Here is a 27,349-nt window from a genome sequence, read left to right as displayed (position 1 = left end):
AGATTGCTGTGACAGGCAGGCCAGGCTCTGGTCAGGTGCTTCCCTGGTCTTAGTGGGGCAAAGCAGCTACTATTATGGGGCTTTAGAATGCTATAATTTACAGACAGGTGCTGTACTCTTTGTTGAGGCGGGACCAATTACTTGTCTACATATTGTAACAACTAATTCAGCTACACAGAAATATTTCTGACTGCTGGGCGCAGTGGTTCACGCCTATAATCCCAGCATTTTGGGAGGCCGAGGAAGACGGATCACCTGAGGTCAGGAGTTTGAGACCAGCCTGACCAACATGGAGAAACGCCGTCTCTACTAAAAATATAAAATTAGTTGGATGTGGTGGCACGTACCCGTAATCCCAGCTACTTGGGAGGTTTAGGCAGGAGAATCGCTTGAACCCGGGAGGCAGAGGTTGCAGTGAGCCAAGATCGCACCATTGCTCTCCAGCCTGGGTGACGAGAGCAAAACTCTGTCTCAAAAAAAAATAAAAGAAATCTTTCTGACTGCATTTCCAGCAGCAAATCCAACAAGGGAAACTTTGAATCATCTCAAAGGAAGCATTCTTATAATCAGTTAAAACTCATTATACCTGAATATTCAATGCCTGCTGATACATATTTTAAGTCATTACCTGAATGTAATTTATTTATAGTGACCAGATCTGTTACAGTGACTTCCTGAAACTAACCATCCAGGGAAATTATCCAAGCATACTGACACTTTAAAAAGTATTATTTAGTCTGAGTGTGGTGGCTCATGCCTGTAATCCTAGCACTTTGGGAGATTAGGTTGGGAGGAATGCTTGAGCCCAGGAGTTCAAGACCAGCCTGGGCAATGTAATGAGACCCCGTATCTTAAGAAAAAAACAAAAAAAAGTATTGTTTGAGCCAGGCGTGGTGGTCTGTGCCTATAGTTGCAGCTACTTGGGAGGCTCAAGCAGGAACATCACGTGAGCCTAGGAGTTCGAGGCTGCAGTGCAGCATGATTGCACCTGTGAATAGCTACTGCATTCTAACCTGGGCAACATAGCAATACCCTGTCTCTTAAAGAAAGGTATTTGGTGTCATGTGGTGTCAGAGTATGGGCTGCTGTGTGTAGCAAAGGTGACATCAGTGTGACATCTCTAGCCCTTTATTCATGAGTGGGATGATATTAACATACTGCATTTATTTTGTAGGAAGATCTACTGTAGTGTCTCTGACCAGAGGTTCAGTACAAAAGAATAACCCACAGTTATAATGAAGCATAGTACAGTGGTTAAGAGTCGGAATTCTGGAGTCAGATGGCCTGGGTTCAAATCCAGGGTGTATGAATTATTTCATCTCTCTGTGTTTCAGTTGCCATATTTGTAAAATGAGTAAATAGTTATGTACTATACAGGATTGTAATCTGAATTGTTCAGCACACTTGACCAGTTCATCCTGATGCAGGAAGTCTGAAAACCACACTTTGGTTACCTCCAACTAGATCTTTTTTAGGTGAGAGTTAGTCCTTAGTCTACATGAACTGAGGTGTGTAAGTTACTGGAATTTCCTAATAGTAAGGAAGGTAGATGGGCTGCAGATATTTGTAGGTTGTGGTAGGAACACAATAGAAACTAAATCTCTAACCTAGGCTGAGACTGATGAGCAAAAGTAAATTCCTGCCAAAATAAATGTAAAATTAGTCCCATGCTTAAGGAATGACTGTCATAGTATGTTAAAATTGTTCTGTTAATCACTTTTTTTTTTTTTTCTGTTGGTTAAGGTTGCATGATGGAATTTGAACATTACTTCCAGAGGTTTTATGTTTTGGATTAATTGAGTTTGTCCTCTGCCGACTGTTTCTTCGGACGCATTTTTTGGTGTGCTCTTGAGGGATTAAATGCAAAGAGATCATACCATGGACTACAAGGAAAGCTGCCCAAGTGTAAGCATTCCCAGCTCTGATGAACACAGAGAGAAAAAGAAGAGGTTTACTGTAAGTACTTAACATAAAGCATGTGGAAAAAAAACTGAATATAGAGAATATTTTCATTTCTGCTTTTCTTCTCCAACCTAGAACACCCCCTTCCCCATCTCCCACATACCTGGATTTTACTTCTTTCACATGATCTGTTCTCCACAAAGTCTTCTGTGGCTACCGTAATGGAATAAATTTTCCTTTTTTAGTGTCTCTTTTCTTATCCTCTTGGAGAATTGTATGAAACCATCTAACTAATCTTTTTTTTTTTTTTTTTTTTTTGAGACAGAGTCTCATGCTGTCACCAGGCTGGAGTGTAGTGGCACAACCTCTGCTCACTGCAACCTTTGCCTCCTGGGTTCAAGTGATTCTCCTGCCTCAGCCTCCTGAGTAGCTGGGACTACAGGCGCGTGCCACCACACCCAGCCAATTTTTGTATTTTTAGTAGAGACGGGGTTTCACCATATTGGTCAGTGTGGTCTCGATCTCATGACCTCGTGATCCGCCCACCTTGACCTCCCAAAGTGCTGGGATTACAGGCATGAGCCACCGTGCCCAACCGTATCTAACTAATCTTCTTGTTTTTTTTGTTTCTTTTTGAGACAGAGTCTGGCTCTGTTGCCCAGGCTGGAGTGCAGTGGCACGATCTCGGCTCGCTGCAAGCTCCACCTCCCAGGTTCATGCCATTCTCCTGCCTCAGCCTCCCGAGTAGCTGGGACTACAGGCGCCCGCCACCATGCCCGGCTACTAACTAATCTTCTTAACAGAAAATGTGCATGTGCATACACATGGATCTACCCACACACTTACAATTTTGCATGCACTATCAGGAATTAATGGACTCCTGAAGACATCGATTTCATATTAAGAACTATTGTCCTGAAATGTTTATAGTATCTCACAGTTTTAAAATATTTAATTCAGTACTTTATTTTTTTTTTACCTTAAAGGTTAAGCCGTTTCTAATTTTATCATTTATCATTGTAATATCTACTACGGGGCTTTATAAAGAGTAAGCACAATGAATATTTGCTCAATCTGTGTATCAGTTTTTATTATTGGAGAATAGTCACTTTTCTAATTAGTGTGCTGAAACAAACAATATTGTATGTAGTTCTAGTAGTCCTATTAGTATATACAGAGGTCTTGTGCCCTCCTCCCCCTGAAAAAATAAAGCCATTTATCGTGTATATTACTGATCTGCTCTTCCTCGTAACTCCCCACCCCCCTCACCTACAGAGTTGGAACTCTGGAGTCAGATGGCCTGGGTTCAAATCCGGGGTGTATGAATTATTTCACCTCTCTGTGTTTCAGTTGCCTTATTTGTAAAATGAGTAAATAGTTATGTACTATACAGGATTGTAATCTGAATTGTTCAGCACACTTGACCAGTTCATCCTGATGCAGGAAGTCTGAAAACCACACTTTGGTTACCTCCAACTAGATCTTTTCTATGTTGTATGAGTAATATGAAGAAATTCATTTAGCCGAATTCTGTTTAATACTTAGTCTGATCTAATAATTTAACCAGATCTCAGGATAAAATGCTTAGCCTCTCTTCTGCTTTCTTTCTCTTACTTGAACACACATCCTCCTCAGATTGGCATCATGGTTTATGGAAGGAGAGGTGTCCCCTTTCACAGTATTGTTGAGTTGGTGAATGACCTCATGGTAGCCTGGTGAAGCCTCTTGAGTTCTTGTTATCCCTCTAGATCTTTGTTATTTGAGCTGTAAAGTGGCTGGTCTGGCAGATAGCCAGCTATGACTGACCTGATAACCTGGGCATTTTGCTGGCATCCATTGCTGGCACCTTCAGTTGATGAACTAGCTTATGATCTCTTTGTTGACTTGACCAGGGTCTTGCGGCAACTCTCCACTGACTCAGTACCTTGGCCCTTGATAGCTGTAGAGCCCCCTGAGGCTCTGACATGTCCTTCACCTGCTCCTGGCTCAGTGGTCCAACCCAGCCTCTAAAAAGGGGGTTACCTGGTCACTGCCAGTTGAGTCCCATGACAGGTGACTTTCAACTCAGAGTCCCTGTCATAGGGCAGTTGAGGAAAGCTGAGGAGTTAAACTAAATCTCTCTGCCTTCTTAACTAGGTGGGGCTGGGTGCCAGAAATGATGGTTTTCTCTCAAAGTCTCAGACAAGGAGCAGGGAAAGCAGTCCCTCTGTCCTCTCTTCCTTAACACACGCCTGCCACACTTGGCACCACATCCCAGAGCAGATAAATTGCAATGTGTTTCTGACCATATACCCCTTCTGAGCCTCTATATTGCAGGAATATCTTAAACAATAGGCATTTGTTGCACATTTGTATAAGCAAATTTTTAGCAGTATCACATTGAAGGTAAACAAAGGTTGATATACCTAGAATAAAATGGTAGAGTGTGTGAAAGTTTTTCTTCCTTCCTTCCCTCTCCTTATTTTTGCCTTTGGGTCATTCTTTCCTCAAGAGGATACCTCCTGCCAAGTTTGATGGAAGTTCACACATAGCAAATGTCAGCAGATTATCTCATGTGTCCTTTGATTTTCCAGGCTGGGGGTATTTCCATGTCTTCTGTAGGATGGTCGAGGAGACCTGTAACATTTCTCTTACCCAGCTGTTTTTACGCTGTGCACTGAGTTCTCAAAGGCCCTAACTAAATCACCTTATTCATTTACTTCCTTCAGATTCCCAAATATTGCCTTATTAGAGAGGCATATTCTGACCACCCTATAAAAAATAGCACCTTCACACCCCACGCTACCCCTCTCACTCTGTCTTGCTTTCCCTCCTGCCACATTTTGTGTTTGTTTATATGTGCCTTCTTTGAGTAGAATGCAAGGTTCTTCGAAGCAAGGACTTCTTCATTATCGTTTCACTAGCCCCTACAACAAAGATAGTAGGAATTCAAATAAGTATTTGTTGAAATGTTCATCTGTTATTTGCTGATCACTACAGTGCAGTCCTCAATCCTCAAGAAACTTTGTTCTCTCAGTGCAGATAGACCCCATCCCACCCAACACAGATGCTCTGTTCAGCCTAGGTACCCGTGTTATCGATAATATTTTTATTTATTTATTTATTTATTTATTTATTTATTTATTTATTTATTGTTTTGAGACGGAATCTCGCTCTGTTGCCAGGCTGGAGTGCAGTGGCGCAATCTAGGCTCACTGCAACCTCCTCTTCCTGGGTTCAAGCGATTCTCCTGCCTCAGCCTCCCGAGTAGCTGGGACTACAGGTGCATGCCACCATGCCCAGCTAATTTTTTTTGTGTGTATATATATATATATTCTTTTTTTTCTTTTTTTAGTAGGGACGGGGTTTCATCATGTTGGCAAGGTCTCTATCTCTTGCGTGATCCACCTGCCTCGGCCTCCAAAAGTGCTGGAATTACAGGCATGAGCCACTGCGCCCAGCCTGAATTTAAATTTAATAGAGACAGGTCTTGCTACGTTGAATAGGTTGGTCTCGAACTCCTGGGCTCAAGTGATTCTCCTGCCTCAGCCTCCCGAAGTTTTGGGATTACAGGAATGAGCCACCACGCACAGCCTTGATAATATTTTTATACTCTAGTTTGCATAGGTAGTTTATATAGTTCAATACCATGAAGCTTCTAACAGGGAAATGTGTTGCATTGTAGGTGTCTTGACTTAAGCCAAGTCTAAATTATATTTTCATTTATCCACTTGACAAATTGTGAGCTTCTATGTCATATTCTAGGCACTGGGGATACAGTGGAACAAGAGTGACATTAGCCCTAGCTCTCAAGGAACTTTCATTAACTGGGGCAAGACAGACAATAAGGAAATACGCAAATAAGATAATTTCATATTGTATTCAGTATTGTACTGTTTCCTGTGAAATCCTGTTAGATTTCACAGGAAATCTAATCTTGTTTTGCTTTTACCAGTGGAAGTATTTTAAGGATTTGACTAGTTTTGTTTTGTCTACTGTTTTATTAGTACATATTTAATAAGCACTTGTTTATAAATCATACTGTTAATTCATAATTTCACAAGGCTTTATCTTGCCTTCTGTAAATATATTTACCGCAGAGCTGCTCCAGCTTGGAACCTAGACTTGGTCCTGGTCTTGGCTGTATTTGGGTAGCCAGGGGAGGCCACCTGAACTTTCTAAGGTCCATTCTTCTCACCAAGTCAGCACAAATAATTCAAGAAACTCACAATCATATAAACTTAAGTGTTTTATTCTCTTACAGCAGTTCTACTTCTAGGCTTGTCTGATCCTGAGTGCCATGTGAGATAAATCTCTTGTCTAGTCTTACTCAACGTCACTGGAACCTTGGCTAAGTTTTTTGCCCTCTACTTCTGCATGCTGTTCATGAGGGGGGGTATCAAATTAATTCTAACATCTTACACGTAATAGCTTCCTCTAAGACAACCAGATTCCTTTTCAGTTAAGACCAAAAGAGCCAGATTACCATCCTGCAGCTCATGTAGGGTGTCTCATGTATAGTGGGGGGTTATAATATTTGTTCTGCTTACTTCATAGGGTTGTTGGATTATGATTATATGAGGTTATGTATACTTGAAAATAATGAATATGGAAGATAATACTAGGAAATCTGAGAATAAATTGTTATTAATAGTTTGAAAACTACTATGTGAAAGATGACCTAAAACTACTATGTGAAAGATGAAGAGAACTAATAATTGAAGGTTTTTTATGAAGCAGGTACAACTTTTGAAAATACTTTGTAAGTTCAAGGTAGTAATTACTGCTAGGGAAGAAGAGAGGAAAGTGGCAACAATTGCATCTATAGTATTTTATTCTTTGGCAAAAAAAATCTGAAGCAAGAATGGCAAAATGTTAGAAATTCAGTAGGTCCAAATAATGAGCAAGTGGGTGTTGACTATGTTATTCCCTGAAAATTACAGAAATATTTTGTAACATTTGAAAAATAAAATATCACCTGTTTTTTTTCCTGACCTCATATTCTTCCCATCACAAGAAATCACCTTTTTTTTTTCCCTCAAGTCATGATCTCGCTTTTGACACTCAGGCTGGAGTGCAGTGGTATGATCTCAGCTCACTACAGCCTCGACTTACCTGGGCTCAAGCAATCCTCTTACCTCAGCCTCCTGCGTAGCTGGGACTACAGGCGTGTACACCATGCCTGGCTAATTTTTAAGTTTTTTGTAAAGACGGGGTCTCCCTATGTTACCCAGGCTGGTCTCCAGCTCCTACGCTCAAGTGATCCTCCCACCTCAGCCTCACAAAGTGCTGAGATTACAGACATGACCCACTGAGCCCCGCCAAGAATACCATTTGACAAGATTCAATAAGTGCTTTAATTGGTATGTTTATGTATCTTGGAGAATCATATAAAAATGTTAATGTTAATATCAGTTTCAGAATATGAAGATATCAGCCTTATTGAAAGAGCCAGACTGTTTCAAAAAAATATATATATGAAAACAGGTTTAATGTATTTAAGTAGCTAATGGGTTTTTTGCAATTAAATTTTGTTACATTGTTACTTTTTTATTTCCACAGGTTTATAAAGTTCTGGTTTCAGTGGGAAGGAGTGAATGGTTTGTCTTCAGGAGATATGCAGAGTTTGATAAACTTTACAACACTGTAAGTAATAGTCTACAAGATTTCTAATTAAAAGAAAGGACCTGAGAAAACCCCAAAATAAGAGAAATGTATTTGAATGAATAAATTGATACTGATATATTAATATGTCAGACAAGCAGACAAAGGTAAGAGATTCTTCAAAAACATCCTAACTTTGGAATGCTTACAAAGAAAGGGTAGAGAGAGGACTGCTGAACAATTCCAAATAAACCATTAAAAATATGAGAACTAGATAAAATACCTTTTAATGTCATAAAAAATTAGAAGTCAGTTCTTTCTACCTACCTCTCTGATAAGTGTTAATCATCATGGTATTTCTGGTTAAATTGCCTACTGTAAGCTTTATGTTTGAAAGTCTATCACGAACCTATCTCCCTTCCATAGTTTGTTTCCATTCTTAGAGATATGTCTTAGGTTCCAGATTTTAAGTAGCTAACGCAACTGAAATGACTGTTGACTTTTAGAGTTCTGACAGCTACCTAGGTGGTGATATCTAAGAGACCATTAGCTATTTAAAATACTAAAACCTGTTTTTATATTTTCATAACTCAGATATTAAATAGTATTCATAATCTAGTGTTTGCAGTGTATGCAGTACATATTTGCTAAAGTAGGCAGCAAAGAGCCAGGCACAATGGTTCACATCTGTAATTCCAGCACTTTGGGAGGCTAAGGCAGAAGGAACATTTGAGCCTAGGAATTCAGAGGGTACAGTGAGGCATGATTGCCCCACTGCACGGCCGTCTGGGCAATATAGCAAGACCCCATCTAAAAAAATAAAGGCAGCAAGACCACCACAGTCACTGTCATACATCAGTCCGTATCTTCCACAGGTAGCAGTGTTTGTGGATAGTGTTGCCTTGAAGATCATACATAGAAGCTAAAGCATACCTCTTGAGTTATTAATAGCTATTATGGAACTCCAGGTCATTAAGACAGTCCTGAATTTAAAGTTTTGCTTCAGTTAAGAACAAAAGCTATTGTGCCTCAAATCCTCAATTTATTTATTTATTTATTTATTTATTTATTTATTTATTTATTTTTGAGAGATGGTCTTGCTCTGTCACCCAGGCCAGAGTGCAGTGGCACGATCTTGACTCGCTACAACGTACTCTGCCTCCCATGTTCAAGCGATTCTCATGCCTCAGCCTCCCAAGTAGCTGGGATTACAAGCATGAGCTACCACGCCTGGCTAGTGTTTTTGTAGTTTTAGTAGAGATGAGGTTTTGCCATGTTGGCCAGGCTAGTCTCAAAAGTCCTGGCCTCATGTGATCCGCCCACTTCGGTCTCCTAACGTGCTGAGATTACAGCTATGAGCCACTGCCCTTGGCCTCAAGTCCCAAATTGAAATTCCTCTGCTCTCATGTATTAATAAATAGGAATCTCCCAGTGTCATTGTTTAATGAATGGTAGATTACTAGGCATCCTCTGGAAAACTCTTGTTATATATTTAAGAACAGAATTTTGGGCTGGGCATGTGGCTCACGCCTGTAATCCCAGCACTTTGGGAGGCTGAGGTGGGCGGATCACGAGGTCAGGAGATCAAGACCATCCTGGCTAACATGGTGAAACCCCATCTCTACTACAAAAAATTAACTGGGCATGGTAGCGGGCACCTGTAGTCTCAGCTACTTGAGAGGCTAAGGCAGGAGAATGGCGTGAACCCAGAAGGCAGAGGTTGCAGTGAGCGAAGATTGTGCCACTGCCCTCCAGCCTGGGCCACAGAGCGAGACTCTATCTCAAAAAAAAAAAAAACAAAAAGAAGGGAATTTTTAAATTTCTTAACCCTGTCTCTTGATTTTAAACATAGGAATAAATATATGCCTGTGGGTTATTATTTGTAAGATATTTTTGAATATGAGGAAAGTTACACATATATCAATTAAGAAACAAATTCCTAAATGGGTCAGAATGAATCAAACAATGTCTAGCTGTACCACTTCCTATGTTTTGTTAAGTCATGAAAATCAGACTTCTGATTCACCTTTATTTAGCATTTCACTATGTATATATTTGTTCCTAATACTCAGATCACTTGCTACTTGAAATTGAATTTCTGAAGATAATACTGCAATTTAAAAATATTTATTTTTTCCTATGTAAACTTAATAGGGAGATTCCATCTCTACAAAAAAAATAAAAAGAAGTTAGTGTAGTGGCACATACCTATAGTTCTGGCTACTTCAGAGGCTGTGGTAGGAGGACCACTTGAGCCTGGGCAGTTGAGGCTGCAGTGAGCCATGACCATGCCACTGCACTCGTGATACCCTGTCTCAAAACAAAAACTAGAACAAAACACCTGTAATGTTGCTGCTCAGAAATAACTTAACATTTTACTGTTTTCTTCTGTTCTTCAGCTTTTCTTTAATGCATATGCAACTGCATTTACTAAATACAGGTTGAGTATCCCTTATCTGAAATACTTGGAACCAGAGTGATTTGGATTTCAATTTTTTTTCAAATTTTGGAATATTTGAGTTGTACTTACCAGTTAACCATCCCAAATCTGAAAATCTGAAATCTGAAATGCCCCAGTGAGCATTTCCTTTGAGCACTCAAAAAGTTACTGGTTTTGCAGCATTTCAGATTTTCAGATTTGTGATATTCAACCTGTGTAGTTTTAGATACTTGCTTCATCAAAGGATATTGAGATAGGTTTTTTTTTTTTTCTGTAATTAAAGTTGTACTGTTGAAACAATAGTCAATAAGAGTTTGGAAATATCTTCCATTAAGTGTTTAGTGATTTTTTAAAAAATGGCTTATATTGGAGGCTGAGTGAGGGTTGAAATGTTAGCTCATTTTGAAACTCTTGAATACCCTTTATCCATATGTTCAGCATGTCTTTGAGGAGTGTGTAAATCCACCTGTACCCATCAGGATGCCTGGGTTATGCTCGGGTAAAAATAACATGACTGTAGTGTCTGTCTGTGTCTGTCTCTCTCTTTCCTTCTCTCTCTCTCTCACACTCACACACACACACACACACACACACACACACACACCACATACATTTGAGGCTTCTTTCTGTCTTTTGCTTAAAATATTTTGTAGGCTAGATTTACCTTCTAAAGATGTTGTCTTTTGTGAAACTCTTCATAAGAGGAAGGGGTGTAGGAAATGTCATCTAAAAACTCAGCATTGTGGAGATCCACACTGGTAGTGTGTCATCATGATTTTAATAGCAGGTGATTAATTAAATTGTTAATATTTGAGTATCTGTAAGCATAAAAATAAAATAGGAAAGCTTGTTTGGGGTACCTCCATCCATGATCACTTTCATTCTCTCCTCTGTGAAACATCCCATCTTTCGACTTTTTGCAGAAGAGTTTCCTTAACTTGTAGTTCAGGTTTTATCATTCGTCTCCCTAATTTCTTTTGTATTTCTTTTCACCCTTTTTTCATTGTTCTTATTTCATCACTTTTATGTCTCTTTTATGTAACTCCTTGTAATTCTGCCTCCTGTAGTGAGGGGCAAAGAGAAAATAGGAAAATAGTTATTGGTTGAATTCTTTGAAACTACAGAAATCAGGTTGAACCTGGTCTGGATTTCCCTAAGTTCAAAAACACAAATTATTTTCCTGTACTCCTTTTAGAATAAAAGAAAAGAAAAAATCTCTAGGCATTTTGTCAACTTCAATGTGTCCTTTATGACTAGTTTATATTTTAAACTTTTTATTACAGAAATTGTCAAACAGGCGAGGAACAGTGGCTCACACCTATAATCCCAGCACTTTGCAAGGCTGAGGCAGGAGGATTGATTGAGCTCAGGAGTTCAAGACCAGCCCGGGCAATGACTTAATGAGACTGTCTCTACAAAAAATAAAACAACTTGCTAGGTGTGGTGGTGTGTGCCCTGTGGTCCCAGCTACTCAGGAGACTGAGGGGAGGATCACTTGAGCCCAGGAGGTCAGCACTGCATTCCAGCCTGGGTGATAGAGCTAGAGACTATCTTAAGGGAAAAAAGAAAGAGAGAGGGAGAGGGGGAGGGAAGGGAAGGGGAAAGAGAAGGGAAAGGAAGTGGGGGGAGGGAGGGAGGGAGGAAGGAAGGAAGGAAGGAAGGAAGGAAGGAAGGAAGGAAGGAAATTGTCAAACACATACAGAAGTAGACATACTAGTACCAATTCAGAAAATAATAATATGTTACCGTCCAGCTTCAATAATTACTGATACGTGGCCATTCCTGGTTCATCTCTATTCCTAGCCAGCTCATCATAATTTCAACACAAATTTCAGACATCGTATCTTTTCATCTGTAAATATTTTAGTGTACATCTCTAAAAGATAAAGATTCTTAAAAACAAACTTATACACAGTATCATTACCACATCTAAAAATAAATGAACAGTAATGCCTTAATATCAGATATCCAGTTAGGGTTTATGTGACTGGTTGATAAGTCTGTTAAGTGTCATTTAATCACTAGGTTCCCCCTCTGCGTTTCTTTTCTTTCCTTTACACATTTTTTTGTGTGTGTATGAAAAAAAACAAGGTCATTTGTTTACATATTTTTCAGTCTGCATTTTACTGACAGCATGCCCCATGCTGTAAAGTGATTAGTACATTCCTCTGTTCTTTGTATTTCCTATCAGTTGGTAGTTAGAGGTATCGTTTTGGGGTGGGGTTTTTTTTGTTTGTTTTTGGTGATATGGGTTGTTGCTCTGTCACCCAGGCTGGAGTGCAATGGCATGATCACAGCGCACTGCAACCTTGACCTCCCTGGCTCAAGTGATCCTCCCACCTCAGCCTCCTGCATACTGTATAGCTAGACTACACCCAGCTGATTTTTTTTTTTTTTTTTTTTTTGGTAGAGTTAAGGCCTCGCTATGTTGCCCAGGCTGGTCTCAAACTCCTGAGCTCAAGCAATCCTCCCACATCAGCCTCCCAAAGTGCTGGGATTACAGGCCTCAGTGAGCCACCATGCCCAGCTGAGATACAGTTTTTACATATGTGTGTGTATTTTTGACATCAAACTTATAATGAAAATATAACCCATTTTTGTGACTTAACTGTCCCAAATTTAATTTCTTCAGGGCCAAGTTTTCATTCTCTGAAGACAAGCATATCAGATAAATGTATTAGAAAAAATATATATATATTTGAGACATGGTCTTACTCTGTTGCCCAGGCTGAAGTGCAATGGCATAATCATGGCTCACTGCAGCCTCAACCTTCCAGGCTCAAGCAATCCTCCCACCTCAGCCTTAGAAGTAGCTAGGATCACAGGCATGTGCCACCATGACTAGGTATTGTTTTTAATTTTATTTTTGTAGAGACGAGGTCTCACTTATTAGAATATTAATAAGGGGAAGATTAGAGCAGAAAGAATATTGAAAGCAAAATTCATCTACTTTCTTAGAAATCTATTGTCAATCCATGTAGAGAAAACACCAAGATCATATCTTCTCTTAAGATAGTGAGTAATACGTATTCGGAACTGTAACACCAGGTTCTAGCCTAAGCACTTGCCATACATAATCTCCTTTAAAACAACAAATCTGTAAGGTAATTGTTAAAATTATCCTCACTTACAGGCAGGAAAATGAGATGCAGATGTTGAATATTTTACCCTAGGTCACACAGTTACCAGGTATTTTATTGGGACCAAAAAAGATGACTAGTTTGTGACATTTTATTGATATATTTTATATTGTACTTTGGATGATCATAAATTCAAAAGTATGTCTTATGATGGATTTTCTTTAAAATCAGATTGTATTTGGCTTTGATGTATGCGTAACTAGAAGACTTATAAAATTAGTTCATATAATGTTATTTTTAAAAATTTTAGTTAAAAAAACAGTTTCCTGCTATGGCCCTGAAGATTCCTGCCAAGAGAATATTTGGTGATAATTTTGATCCAGGTAAGAAACAACTTCATAGGCCAGCCATGAAGTGATCGTTGAAGTTTGAAGAAGTAAATTAACATATTCATTGCACTGTATAGCAGTGCAGGACTTTAAAAGATCTCATGCCCTATGAAAATAATGCCTCAGGAAGGTGCTTACTGTCTACTAGGCATTGTTTTAAGTACTTCGTGTGTTTTAATTTATTCGATCCTCACAATTTTGTGAGTTGGGTGTTATTGTTGTTATCACTATTTTTATAGATAAGGAAACTAAGACACATTAATTTGCCCAGGACCACATGCAGATAGTAAAGGGCAGATTTGGAAGCCAAATTCAAGCAGTCTGACTTCAGATAAATTTATCTGTCCATGGGCTGGGCACAGTGGCTCACACCTGTAATCGAAATACTTTGGGAGTGCGAGGCAGGAGGATCACTTCAGGCTAGGAGTTTCGAGACCAGCCTGGGCAACCTCATCTCTACAAAAATTTAAAGTTTAGCTGGGCATGGTGGCATGAACCTGTAGTACCAGCTACTCAGGAGGCTGAGGTGAGAGGATTGCTTGAGGTCAGTAGTTCAAGGCTGCAGTGAGCTGTCATTGTGCCATTGCACTCTAGGCTGGGTGACAGAGGGAGACCCTATTAATATTTTTTTTTATTGATCCTTCAAGTTAATTTGGGAAACTTACTGACTTTAAATCAGTGTCATGAAGAATATTCACTTTTATATTCAGAAACATTAAATATATACTGTGTACATAGCAACTTGCAGGCCTCTAAATGGGATACCAAAAAGATACCCTAGGCCGGGTGCGGTGGCTCACACCTGTAATCCCAGCACTTTGGGAGGCCAAGGCGGACGGATCACGAAGTCAGGAGATCAAGACCATCCTGGCTAACATGGTGAAACCCCGTCTCTACTAAAACTACAAAAAATTAGCCAGGCGTGGTGGCATGCGCCTGTAGTCCCAGCTACTTGGGAGGCTGAGGCAGGAGAATCGCTTGAACCCAGGAGGCAGAGGTTGCAGTGAGCTGAGACCGGCGCCACTGTACTCCAGCCTAGGTGACAGAGCGAGACTTCGTCTCAAAAAAAAAAAAAAAAAAAAAAAAAATCCTATTGCTCACCCTTGGGGAGCCCATTGACACACGGGGTCTCAGCATCTAGCACCTATATGACTAAAGCTGTGAGCTTGGAATTTTCCCCTAGAACCCAAGAGATTAATAGAAGTCACAGGTGTCTACTTATAGGGAAACAGAAGTCTTCTTATTCACCAGGAATTCTATCAGAAGAGTCATCTATCTCTGCCACGGCTGAATCCCAAATGGATTGCCCTCCTTCCCCAACTAATTTGCTTGTAACCGTTTAAATTAATACCTTACATGTCTGTGTAAGAAAAGAAAGAAAGAAAGAGAGAGAGATCTTGGTCACTACTCAAGATAAAAGCTCTAAGGTCCCTTATCTTGACTGTGCTTTCTCTCTCCATCCTAACTTCATACCATTCATTTTCCTCCCAGACCATATCACTGTATCCTATAGAATTCTGCCCACCATTAACAGACCGCTCTTTATCCTGCATCTTTTTCACATTTCTTCCACATTCTTCCTTTAATTAAAACTTTTTTTCCCCAGAGGCTGCTTTGCCTATGGCCCTATAGAATAATAAGGAGGCTTATTATTCTTTACACTTTATGAAACTCAGGATTGGAGAAGGTTCTCACTTCCCTGGTTACATACAGAGATTTTTTTTTTTTTCTCTTGGGAGTATGTAGCACATTTCATTGTAATTGCTAATCTGTCTTATAGTAGGCTGTAGATTTTCTGAAGGTGCAGACATGTCTTTTTTTATTGGTTGACAATGGCAATATACTGGTTTTAAAGTATTACTTTATTTAAAACTGGCAAATACTAGGTTTTAAAGTATTGCTAAATATATGAACCCATTAATAAAGAGAAGCAAGACAAAATTGAGTTGGCACAACAAAGCCAGATTATATTCTGTAGACCTGTGGCTTTTGTACTCATGCTTTGTTTTCAGCAGCAGAACACTTTTTTCTCAATTGAAATCTTATGGAGGCCAGATATGGTGGCTACGCCTGTAATCCCAGCATTTTGGGAGGCCGAGGTGGGCGGATCACTTGAGGCCAGGAGTTCAAGACCAGCGGCAACATGGTGAAACTGCGTCTCTACTAAAAATAGAAAAATTAGCCGGGCATGGTGGTGTGTGCCTGTAGTCTCAGCTACTCGGGAGGCTGGGGCAGGATAATCACTTGAATCCAGGAGTCGGAGGTTGCAAGTGAGCCAAGATCACGCCATTGCACTCTAGCCTGGGCAACAGAGTGAGATTCTGTTCCCCAAAAACACACACACACACGCACGCGCGTGCGCACACACACACACACACACACACACACACACACACAAGAAATCTTATGGAAATGTAATATGTGAAAAAAAATTTAAATGGACCTTTTTTGTTGGTATAACAGTGAGGTATCTCCTTGGAGCACAGGTTGAAAAGCATCTTCATGGGTAGCGTGTTGGCCTTAGTGGCATTTGATCAAGATGTGAAACTGACAGTGGGTAATTTATGGTGGGCACAGCAGAGGAGAGACTGGGAGACTGCTTAAGGTAATAGTCCAGTAGCCCTGGCATTAGATAATGAGTATGGGGACTAGGGTAGAAATAGGGTTTAAAAATGTGCAATGTATGAGAACTCCTTTAATGAAAAATCTGGAATACATCTTGATGATTGCTTAGGTAATAGACATACAGAGAAGAGAATGAGAGATAATTGGAGGATCTGGCCTGGGTGACTGAGAGAATTAACTAATTAGAAGTGGCAGAAAAATATTAAGAAATCAAACTACTAGTGATAATATGAGACTGGAACTTGGGTTGGAGTTCTGTAGAGTCCTTAACTAATTACTTAAGACAATTATTTAATCAAGGAAAGAAAGCAAAGAAGTAAAAGACTGGCAACAATGCTGCTTCATTGTTAAAAGCAAGATACCAAGCTGCATGCTCTTTGGTACTTTGTTTTGATGAATTAATTGACACTAAAAACTGATTTTTTTGAAGAACTGTTTTTCTATCTTGCGTATATCGAATATGTGTAATATTACATTTCCATAGGATTTCTGTTCACTGCATACAGTGAAAGGGATCATATATCACAGAGATATTAGAAAGTCCTGCATTGGGGAAATCAGATCTAAGTCAAATTCAGAAAAACAGAGATGGATAAGATGCTCATTTGGTTACACTTTGGGGATACAGGCATTCCCATATTTTCTGGTGGAATAAAAGTGGTACAATCCATGTTGAGGGGAATTTGGTAATGTTTAGAAAAACTGTGAATGCGTTTTCCACTTTGGCCAAGAAATCACATTTCTAGGAAGCTGTCTGTAAAATAAACTGCATATGATATGTAGACACAAGACTGTATGTATTGTGACACAATTATTAACAGAAAAACTGGAAACAATGGAAATACTTTTCCGATGGAGCTGGATATAACGTACTTGTAAAAAGGAACAAAAAAGCTCTTTATGTATTTTTCTATGGTGTGATCTCCAGAATATACCGTTAAATGGAAAAAAAAAAAAATCACAGTACAGCAAATGAATTTGTATGGTGTGTATTTTTTATGTAGGAAAAGGTATGGGGATTCAAAAAGAAATAATGGAAGAATAAATGAAAAACTAATAAAACTAGTGACTTTAAGGGTGAAGGAGAGATCGGGAAAGGCAAAAGGGGTGGAAGTTAGATGCCCTTGAATGAATTTTGTTTGTACCTTTGACTTTGGAACCATGTACACATTTTAAACAATTTAAAACAAAATAAAAATGCAATAACAAAGCAGCCTCTAACAACTGAAAATAAACTGAAGGAAAAAACCTAACTTAATTTAAATAACTTTAAAACATGGGATTTTGACTGTATATTCTTCATGGGATATATTGCTAAGGATAAAAACAAAAACCCATGGACAAGTTTTACACTGCATTCAGTAGTGTTAATGTTAGTTATATGGAGTTGTTATTCTGTCATTAATGTTACTATCATGGAAACCAAGATTTTAAACAGGAGAGGAAAGTGATACAAACAAAATCAAAGATTTTAAGTAAAAATCCTGTAATTTTCTTTTCTCTTCTTTTTTTTTTTTTTGAGACAGAGTTTCATTCTTGTTGCCCAGGCTACAGTGCAGTGGTGTGATCTTGGCTCACCGCAACCTCCACCTCCTGAGTTCAGATGATTTTCCTGCCTCAGCCTCCCAAGTAGCTGGGATTACAGGAATGCGCCACCATGCCTGGTTAATTTTGTATTTTTAGTAGAGATGGGGTTTCTCCATGTTGGTCAGGCTGGTCTCAAACTCCCAACCTCAGGTGATCTGCCCACCTTGGCCTCCCAAAGTGCTACGATTACAGGTGTGAGCCACCACACCCAGCAGAATCCTGTAATTTGTAACTTAATTTGGTGATAGAGTTTGAAATATTTATTTATTTTATTTATTTATTTTTTGAGACAGAGTTTCACCCTTGTTGCCCAGGCTGGAGTGCAATGGCATGATCTCGGCTCACCACAACCTCCATCTCATAGGTTCAAGCGATTCTCCTGTCTCAGCCTCCCGAGTAGCTGGGATTGCAGGCGTGAGCCACTGCACCTGACCCATAATTTATTTTTTTAGCTTTGTAAAAATATTTTCTAGCACTCTCTCTTGGAAATGCCTAAAAGTAATAATAAGTAGTAACCAACACCCCTAGCATTCAGATTTTGATCTCTAAGTACCATTTCCCTCTCAAAGGAACCAGAGTTCCATGGAGAAATGGTGATCCGAGATCCGGCACAGGAAATGTACAAAGTGATCTCAGGACAGCTTGCCTGAAAGCAAGGAAGCTATTTAGGATGACTGGAGTTTTATCAAAAGAACACAGGAGCCCAGCTGTTGGGGCTTTTACTGAGTAAAGATTAGATGGCATGGAGAAAGTAATTATCGTAGCAGGTTAGAGCACATCAGTATAAAGACTTTCCAATTTACTTTGCTTGTTTAGGGGAAAAAAAAAACCTCATGAAATGCTGTAGAGGTTACTAGAGTAAATTTATTTGCCAAATCAATAAATTAAAAAATCAAGGATTTATCTTGCCTTTGTTGTATGAAATGTAATTTCTTTGTACCAAAGAGATAATGTTGGAAAATACTTGGTAGTGGAATCACAGTTCATAAATAGAAGAATCACAGAATGATAGAACTGGAAAATCCTTATACAACTTCTGATGAATTAATAGTTCTAGGCAAAGACCATCAGTGATTTCAAGACTTTACTGGGGCGGAAGGATCTGCTTCTAATATGGCTCACTCATACAGTTTTTGGTAGAAAGCCTTGGTTCCTTGTGAGTGGGCCTCTTCTTAAGGGGCCTTGAGTGTCCTTACAACATGGCAACTGGCTTCCGCAGAGTGAGTGATCCAAGAGAACTAGCAAGGAGGAAGCCTTGTTGCCTTCTCTGACTTAGTCTTGGAAGCCACATGCCATCACATCCACCATATTCCTCTCATTAGAAGGTAGTCATTAAGTCCAACCCCCATTCAAGAGAGAAGAATTAGTTCTACCTGTTTATTAGAGGGAAATAAAAGAATTTATAGACAGAGGCCGGGTGCGGTGGCTCAAGCCTATAATCCCGGCACTTTGGGAGGCCGAGACGGGTGGATCACGAGGTCAGGAGATCGAGACCATCCTGGCTAACACGGTGAAACCCCGTCTCTACTAAAAAAAAAAAAATACAAAAAACGAGCCAGGCGATGTGGCGGGCGCCTGTAGTCCCAGCTACTCGGGAGGCTGAGGCAGGAGAATGGCATAAACCCGGGAGGCGGAGCTTGCAGTGAGCTGAGTTCCGGCCTTTGCACTCCAGCCTGGGGGGCAGAGTGAAGCCCCGTCTCAAAAAAAAAAAAAAAAGAATTTATAGACATTAACTTTCCACAATTCTCATCCTTCACATATTCATGTACAGGAAAGAAGAGTCCAGCTACTCATTTCACTTGTGCATGCAGAGTGGTAAAGAGAGAAGGGGAGAGTGCAGAGGTTCCCAGACCTTTTTTATATATAGGACCCTCTAACATGAGAAAACTGGGAGACCATCACACTATTATATTTTGCTTTAATTTATTCAGTAGCTTCAAAAATGTAATTCAATTAACTTATCCTGAAATTTTTCAGTGGATCTGAGGCCTGAATTTGGTAACTGTTGGTATAATAACATAGCAGAAATTAGAAGATTAAACTTTATTTCATTACTTATTACCATGTTCTGAGATAAAACACAACTTCTGAATTTCATCTCTTCCAACATTAAACTTTGATGTTAATTACAACTTCCTTGACTGTCTCTGTTGGGAGAATCACTAGAAACAATGGCTTTGTAAATGACACAGGAGTATTTATTATGCATGGAAGGCTGAAAGATTATTTAACAATGGAACACAGTATATTTATTTTTAATTTATAGTTTGGGACTAAATCAATACTTGAAGTATTGCAACTTCTTTGAAAATGAAATTAAAACAAAAAATATTCTTTTTAAGGAAATTTTAGTCTTAGTTATGTTTTTTTTTCTGAAAAACTGAAAGGACAGTGCACGCTAATATTATCTTATGTTTTACAAGGTACTTTCATAAATATTAACTCATCTTGCCAATAGTCCTGCTGTATAAGGAAGAGACTATGATTTTCATTTTACCGATGAGTACGTTAAGGCTCTTTAAAGTCAGTGGTCTCCCTAAGGTCACATAATAGATTTAGAAATCAAATTTAGGTCATGTACTTCATGTAATATATCCTTCTACCTCGAGTTATTAACTAGAATAATTTCATACGTAAACTAAGCCCTGTATCATCCATTTTGATATTTCTAATGTCTGTATTGATGTTTCCTCAATTGGGAAAATGGGGATAATAATAGTATTTAGCTTGGGAATTTGTCTTACAACAGGATCCTGGCATAAAACTAAAATTATCATTGTTGACACTTTGGTATTACTAATTAGCAATGCGCCACTACAAATTACAAAAATAAAAATTTTATTCATTTACAATTATGCTGAATTTGTATGAGTTCAAGTTATCTTTACTTAGGAAAAACAAACTGGCCTTAATATATTAGAAAATATTGAATATTTAAGCTTAACATTTCACATAAATACTAAGAGGCTTTAACACACTGGTGGCAGAAAAAGGAATTGTGTTACTGGAGTCAACATACTGATTACATCAATCTTGGACAATAAAGACTGGGGACTTTTCTACTTGGAAAATCATTGAGTTGCTATTACCTAACACTTCCAATGAAATATTAATGGAAACAGGCCAGGTTTTGTGATGCCAGCTATTAGCCTCATGTGGGAAAATGGAGGCTCACTCAAATAATTAACTTGCCCAAGGTAACACGAATGACAGTGGCAAAGCTAGAACAAGTATTAGCACTGGGATTAGTAAAAAACAACAAAAATGCTATATATAGAAATAAGAATTTGTCTAGTGCAAATGCTAAAGCAAAATGGCCAAGCAATATATTTTTTTAACGTGGAAATATATAAGAACTCACCTGATGAATGCCAAGGAGATAACATAGTCTGCATTGACGGTGATAGTCCAGTCACAGTCTCTGCTATGCGGATATGGATGAGGGAAGTTTGGCGAAAGAATAAAGCCTGAAGATCCTGTTAAATTGCCTCCACAGGGTGCTTTAATTTAAACAAACAAATAAAATCTCTTTAAACATTAATACAATTTATTAGCTATCAATATTTTTGAAATCACCTCTCTAAAAGAGTTTATGAGGCTTTGTGCAGACCTGACTTTTATAGTACCTGAAGCTTGGATACACCATTATCTTTCAAGAAAGACCATTAAAATACTGAATACATGCATACATACATGGATACATAAAATTTAGCTGCTTTATTGGCTTCAAGAGACCAAAAAGAATGCATATATACTTTTCTCTCTTTCTATTATTATTTTGTTTCATGTCAAAAGAAAAGCATTTAAAAAAAGTGGTAAAGATGATTTTCCTCTGGTTACCAGAAAAAATCAGATCGAAGCAAAACAAAACCTCTAATAATAAATAGAAAAATAAGATATGAGATATTTAGCTTATTTTCATGTCTCTCCTGGCACCATTTATGTATTGAGCACATTACTGCAGTTTCAAACAAAGGTTTCCATAACACTTCAATGGAGAGCTTCAAAAAATTGTCAGTGAAACTCAGAGAAGAGATTCTTTAGGGGATTACTGTTGAAGTTTGTTAAACAGAATTTATGTTCAAGAAGTTATACATTACACAGAAATTGACATCTTCAAAAAAATAGAGAAATGAAGAAAAATATGGAAGTCTTCATGGTGGTGTGTGAGAGTGGGTAATACAAATAAATACACACACTCAACTGAGGGACATTAAGATTAGGATTCTGACATTCTCACGATGTCTCCTACACATAATCAGTACATCAGCATTCCTCTCTCACCTGGGTTTTGAAATTGCAGTTTTGAGATAAATGTGAGCATTCAGCTATAAGGGAAATGAAATTTTTTTGACCCATAAAACTGGTATTGTAAGGAAGAGAATTTTGATTCTGCCAACATTTCAGTATTTCTGTTCTTTCCATGAGTTGAGATATGCAATATCATCACTATGATTTGGTAATTTTTCCATTGCCTTTTGTCTGGTACTGCCTTCCTCCATGCCCCTCTGCTACTCTTGTCTCAATACCTGAGTCACTCTCAAAAAGTTGTCTCAGCTCTTACTATATTGAGAGTGTCTAGTTGCTCAGACTTAATGTATTCACCACTACTTTCCTGTCACTTGTATGCTTTTGTGGTACATTATAAAATGACTAGACATAAACTGCTTCAATGTTCTGTAGTCCTCCATCTCCAAGCTTAAATGCTTCCTGAATATTTATCTTTACAATCCCAGGATAAAGTCCCTCCTAATCAAGATACCACCCTTAAACTGATCACATAATCTCTCTTCCTTATCCAAAACACTTGTCCAATTATTTATCTCCCTTACTTTTCCTGGCTTCCTCCCCTTCATCCACAAATATGTTCAGGTTTCTTTCATTTTAAAAACAAAAGAGAGTTCCCTATGACCTATCCATTTTCACTCTTTTTTGTCTGAAAATGGCTTACTGTAAGGAAACACCCTGCCTCATATGACTTAGATAAGACTCACTTATTATGACTTAGATAAGCTGTCTTTGTTACCATCTTGTTTATGGCAAGACCAGCCACAGACCCTGCCAGTTCCCATTCTTTGCTTCTAGCTGAGCTGCTTGGCTCACTGATTAATCTGAATAAAATGCTTGTGAAACAAACTTTGATTATGTTTCCCTCCTTCTTCTGGNATGTAGTATATAATTATATATTATATAAATAAAATGATTCATATAATATATATAATTTCTAAGTATGTATTCTTTGTGTGACAAGTAGCATGTATTTAAAAATAGCTTCTTAATCAAAATTTACTATCTTGTGCTTGTCTATTATATAACTGTTGATGATAATTGCATAGTCTGATACAAATAATCCTAATAGTTTATATTTCTCTTCCAGATTTTATTAAACAAAGAAGAGCAGGACTAAATGAATTCATTCAGAACCTTGTTAGGCATCCAGAACTTTATAACCAGTAAGTAATTTTTGTTGTGTTCTAAAGGGACACTCACACCAAACCTAAGAATACCGAATAATCCTTACATAAATTGTGTTTGTTCTATGAAACATTACTGTGCTATATATGTTTGTAAAATCTTCCTTGAGCATTTTCTTCCTGATACTCTTTCTCCCCTTTTCTCTTCGTCTTATTTTCTTTTTTCCTTTTGTACTTTCATTAGTTTTATAGATTAAACTTGAAATGAATTAGCATAATAAATTAAAGCATCTTGCTAATTATTTGGTATTATATTTTATCTATACCTTCAAAAAGCATTTAAGTACCTGTTACTTGCATTGGGAATATAAAGCTAAGTGTCATCCCTACCTTCCAGAGGCACAGGCTCCCAGTGTAGTGGGAGAGGCAGGCATATATTAATAAACAAGAAATTGAAGCTGGATAATTTTTATGATAGAGGTGCTAGAAGATAGCAGAGAAAGGTGTAGGCATCTCTTCTTGAGGAGGTCAAGGAAGGCTTCCTGCAACTTAAAGGATGTGTAATCATTCGAGGAAAAAAGAGAATGCATTCCAGGCGTAAAAGGATACAGAAAGCCTGAACCGTCAGGACACTTAACATTTCCTGGACTGAGTAGATTTTGGGAAAGAAGACGAAGTTGAAGGAGTTGTCTGGGGTTGGGCACACATGCCACCGTTTCTGTTCCACTTGGGTCGGTGTTCTGTTGACCCACATGAGGCCTCCATTCTTTCTCAACACAGTATTCCAGCAGCCATTAAGATAAAGGCGCTTTCCCAGCCCTGTGGGTGTCTCATGCTGACAGGTTTAAACTTCTTTCTGTAGGCCAGTAGCTCCCAGCTGGGAAGGTGGAGGGTTGTATCAGAAATACCTACAAAAACAGTGGTAGATCTGTGGTTTGGCTTGTTTTCATTTTTGAGTCTGGTAGTTGTTTTATGAGTATTCATTACATTTATTGTGTTTTGTAATTTATGTTATAATACTTGTGTGTATAAAGTTTTCTAAGAGGAAATGAAGAGGATAAATATTTGAATAGCTTTTCCGCAGCTCACCTATCTGTGTAAACTAAAAGTTGCCTATGGGCAATGGTGTAAATATGACACACTTTAACAGTCTTTTCAGAACCACAACACTGAAGAACTGTATTTTGAATAATTTTCTAAAAAAGATGATTATCATTTATATGGTTCTTTATAGCTCACAGAGGCCTTCTACTATTCTGAACAGGCCCTCTGACCTGCTTTTTAAATTTACTTAATTGAATTTACTAAATTACTAAAATGCTAAAACTGGATTTCCTCTGACAACGTCTTCTGGTCAGGGATTTCCCCTGATGCTCCCAGGTAGGGCAAGGGTCAAGCAGGTCTCACAGTCGTGGTCACACCAGCATTAGGCAGTGCAGTAAGAACAGGTATCCTCTGGCAGGTGGCAGAAGGGCATGAAATTTGGTAGGATACCTGAACTCACAGTTCCGTTGTCTAGTCTATTCCTCAGTAAAAAGTCTTTTTATTTGACTCTTTGTTTAATTATTTTCTTAAACATTATGCCTTTTCCTGGGGATATGCACTATGCTACCTTCACCTTAGACCCAGCCTTCTAATCTCTAATTATTGCTATATACACTGGAGATTACTTTGATTGGCATATTACTGGCTTGTGTGAAATGTAATTCATGCATTCAAAGCTTGAATTTGTCTCTTCCTTTGACAGAGCTGGCATGGAAATAAGTATGCAATAAATGGTAGTGGTTATTACTTCTCCTAGTATTTTAAGTTATTCAGAACCCCTAAGACTATATAATAAATACTAAGTATTCATTCTGAATCTTGACGTGCAGTATTATAAATATGTTATATTTGGCATTAAAATTCAACTAAAAGCAATTGGATTATTTTAAATTGCCAGTTTCCAAAACCTTATACTGTGAAATACACAATTCTTAAGTATACAATTCAATGGAGTTTGAAATATATATACACCCTGTAACCATCACCATTCCATTCATGATAAAAGATATTTCCAGCACCCCAAAAATAGCCAAGAATCTTTTAAACTGGGTTTTTTTTTTTTTGTTTTGTTTTGTTTTTTAAAGAAGTCTCACTCTGTCACCCAGGCTGGAATGCAGTGGTGCGATCTCAGCTCACTGCAAGTTCTGCCTCCTGGATTCACACCATTCTTCTACCTCAGCCTCCCCAGTAGCTGGGACTACAGGGCGTGCCACCATGCCCGGCTAGTTTTTTTTGTTTTGTTTTTTTTTAGTAGAAATGGGGTTTCACCGTGTTAGGATGGTCTCAATCTCCTGACCTCGTGATCTGCCCACCTCAGCCTCCCAAAGTGGTGGGATTACAGGTGTGATAAGCTTAATTTTTTAACTGACATTTTCTTTTTAGCAAAATGTGACGTTTCCTTTTTTTTTTTTTTTTTTTTTTTTGAGACAGAGTCTTGCTCTGTCACCCAGGCTGAAGTGCAGTGGCAGAATCTCAGCTCACTGCAATCTCTGCCTCCCAGGTTCAAGTGATTCTCCTGCCTCACCCTCCCAAGTAGCTGGGATTACAGGTGTGTGCCACCACACCCAGCTAATTTTTGTATTTTTAGTAGAGACGGGATTTCACCATGTTGGTCAGGTTGGTCTCAATCTCTTGACTTCGTGATCTGCCCGCCTCGGCCTCCCAGTGTGCTGGGATTACAGGTGTGAGCCACTGCACCTGGCCCACATTTCCTATTTTCTAGATCTTTTCTGTTGTTAACAGAACTTTTAATTTTCATGCTCTTCATTTGAACATCAAGCTGTTCTTAAAATAGTAGAAATTTAAGAGGGCAAGAAGAGAAGCCAGTCAGCAAGTGTATCTTGAGCCCCTCCTGTGTACCTGTTATTACTGTTAAGGAAATGTACTTTATTTTTTATTTTTATTTTTTATGTTTTTGAGACAGCATCTTGCTCTGTCACCCAGGCTGGAGTGCAGTGGTGTGAACTCAGCTCACTGCAACCTCCACTCCCCGGGCTGAAGCAATTCTCTCACCTCAGCCTCCTGAGTAGCTGGAATTACAGGTGTGCGCCACCACACCCAGCTAATATTTGTAATTTTAGTAGAGACGGGGTTTCATCAACAGGCCAGGCTGGGTTGGAACTCCTGACCTCAGATGATCTGCCTCCCAAAGTGCTGGGATTACAGGCATGAGCCACCATGCCCGGCAGGAAATACACTTTAAAAATAGCTTTTCTTCTGGCCAGGCACAGTGGCTCATGCCTGTAACCTCAACACTTTGGGAGGCCAAGGCAGGTGGATCATGAGGTCAAGAGATTGAGACCATCCTGGCCAATGTGGTGAAACCCCATCTCTACTAAAAGTACAAAAATTAGCCGGGTGTGGTGACGTGTGCCTGTGGTCCCAGCTACTCGGGAGGCTGAGGCTGGAGAATCGCCTGAACCTGGGAGGCAGAGGTTGCAGTGAGCTGAGATCATGCCACTGCACTCCAGCCTGGCGACAGAGCGAGACTCATCTCAAAAAAAAAAAAAAAAGAATTGGTAGCTTTACACCATGGAAACTGACAAACATTAAAATTAGAGCTTTTTGTAGGGAGTGCTGGTTTACCAGCACATCATTGCATTTAACCACGTTGTTGCATGTAGTTGTCATATAGTTTTCCTCTGTGTGAATACATCAGTTTATCTGTCTGAACTGTACATTGATAGTCGGTAGTTTGCAGTTTTCACTGTTACAATTAGTTCTGCCAAGAATATGGTGCCTTTTGATAGACATTTTGCTGGGTCATAGCTTTTGTATATATTTATTTAGCTTTAGTAGTTATTACCAAACTGTAGACCAATTTATACTCCTACATTCTCATCAACACTAGCTATTTTTATGTCTTTTATGTTTTAGCCATTGTGGTAAATGAACACAAATATTGATTGCATTGTGGCTTGAATTTGTAGTTCCCTGTGACCAATTAAGTTGAAGACCTTTTCATTTGTTTATACTTCATTTCAGCATATCTTTTTTTGTGAGGTATCTGTTTAAGTCTCTTAACCATTTTTCCATTGTATTGTCTTTTTTCCTATTGGTTTTGTGAGACTTCTCTGTATATTTTGGAACTGAGTCTTTTGTCAGATATAGATATGGTGATTATTTTTTCCCCACTGTGTTTAACTGTAGTTTTCAGTGTTAATAGAGTCGAATTTATCAGGTTTCTTCTTTCTAATGAGTGCTTTTTGTTGACTCTTTAAGATCTTTGTCTACTCCAAGGACACAAAGATGGTCTCATGCTTTCTTCTATAATATTTTTTTAAA

General features: G+C 38.7%; 1 protein-coding gene across 1 annotated transcript in view; it reads left to right on the top strand.

The window, feature by feature from the left end:
* The first annotated feature begins 1,743 nt into the window (after positions 1–1,743).
* SGK3 (serum/glucocorticoid regulated kinase family member 3) overlaps positions 1,744–27,349 on the top strand; it is a 69,055-nt gene continuing 43,449 nt past the window's right edge. The window contains 4 exon segments of the mRNA XM_017896319.1: positions 1,744–1,956; positions 7,444–7,527; positions 13,316–13,388; positions 22,984–23,059. Of these exon segments, the coding sequence (XP_017751808.1) occupies positions 1,861–1,956; positions 7,444–7,527; positions 13,316–13,388; positions 22,984–23,059 (329 nt within the window). The 5' untranslated portion in view covers positions 1,744–1,860.

The sequence above is a fragment of the Rhinopithecus bieti genome, unplaced genomic scaffold, assembly GCF_001698545.2.
Source record: "Rhinopithecus bieti isolate Rb0 unplaced genomic scaffold, ASM169854v2 scaffold_27306, whole genome shotgun sequence".
NCBI lineage: Eukaryota > Metazoa > Chordata > Mammalia > Primates > Cercopithecidae > Rhinopithecus > Rhinopithecus bieti.
Note: the sequence above shows the minus strand (reverse complement) of the source record. Positions and strands in the feature narration are given on the sequence as shown.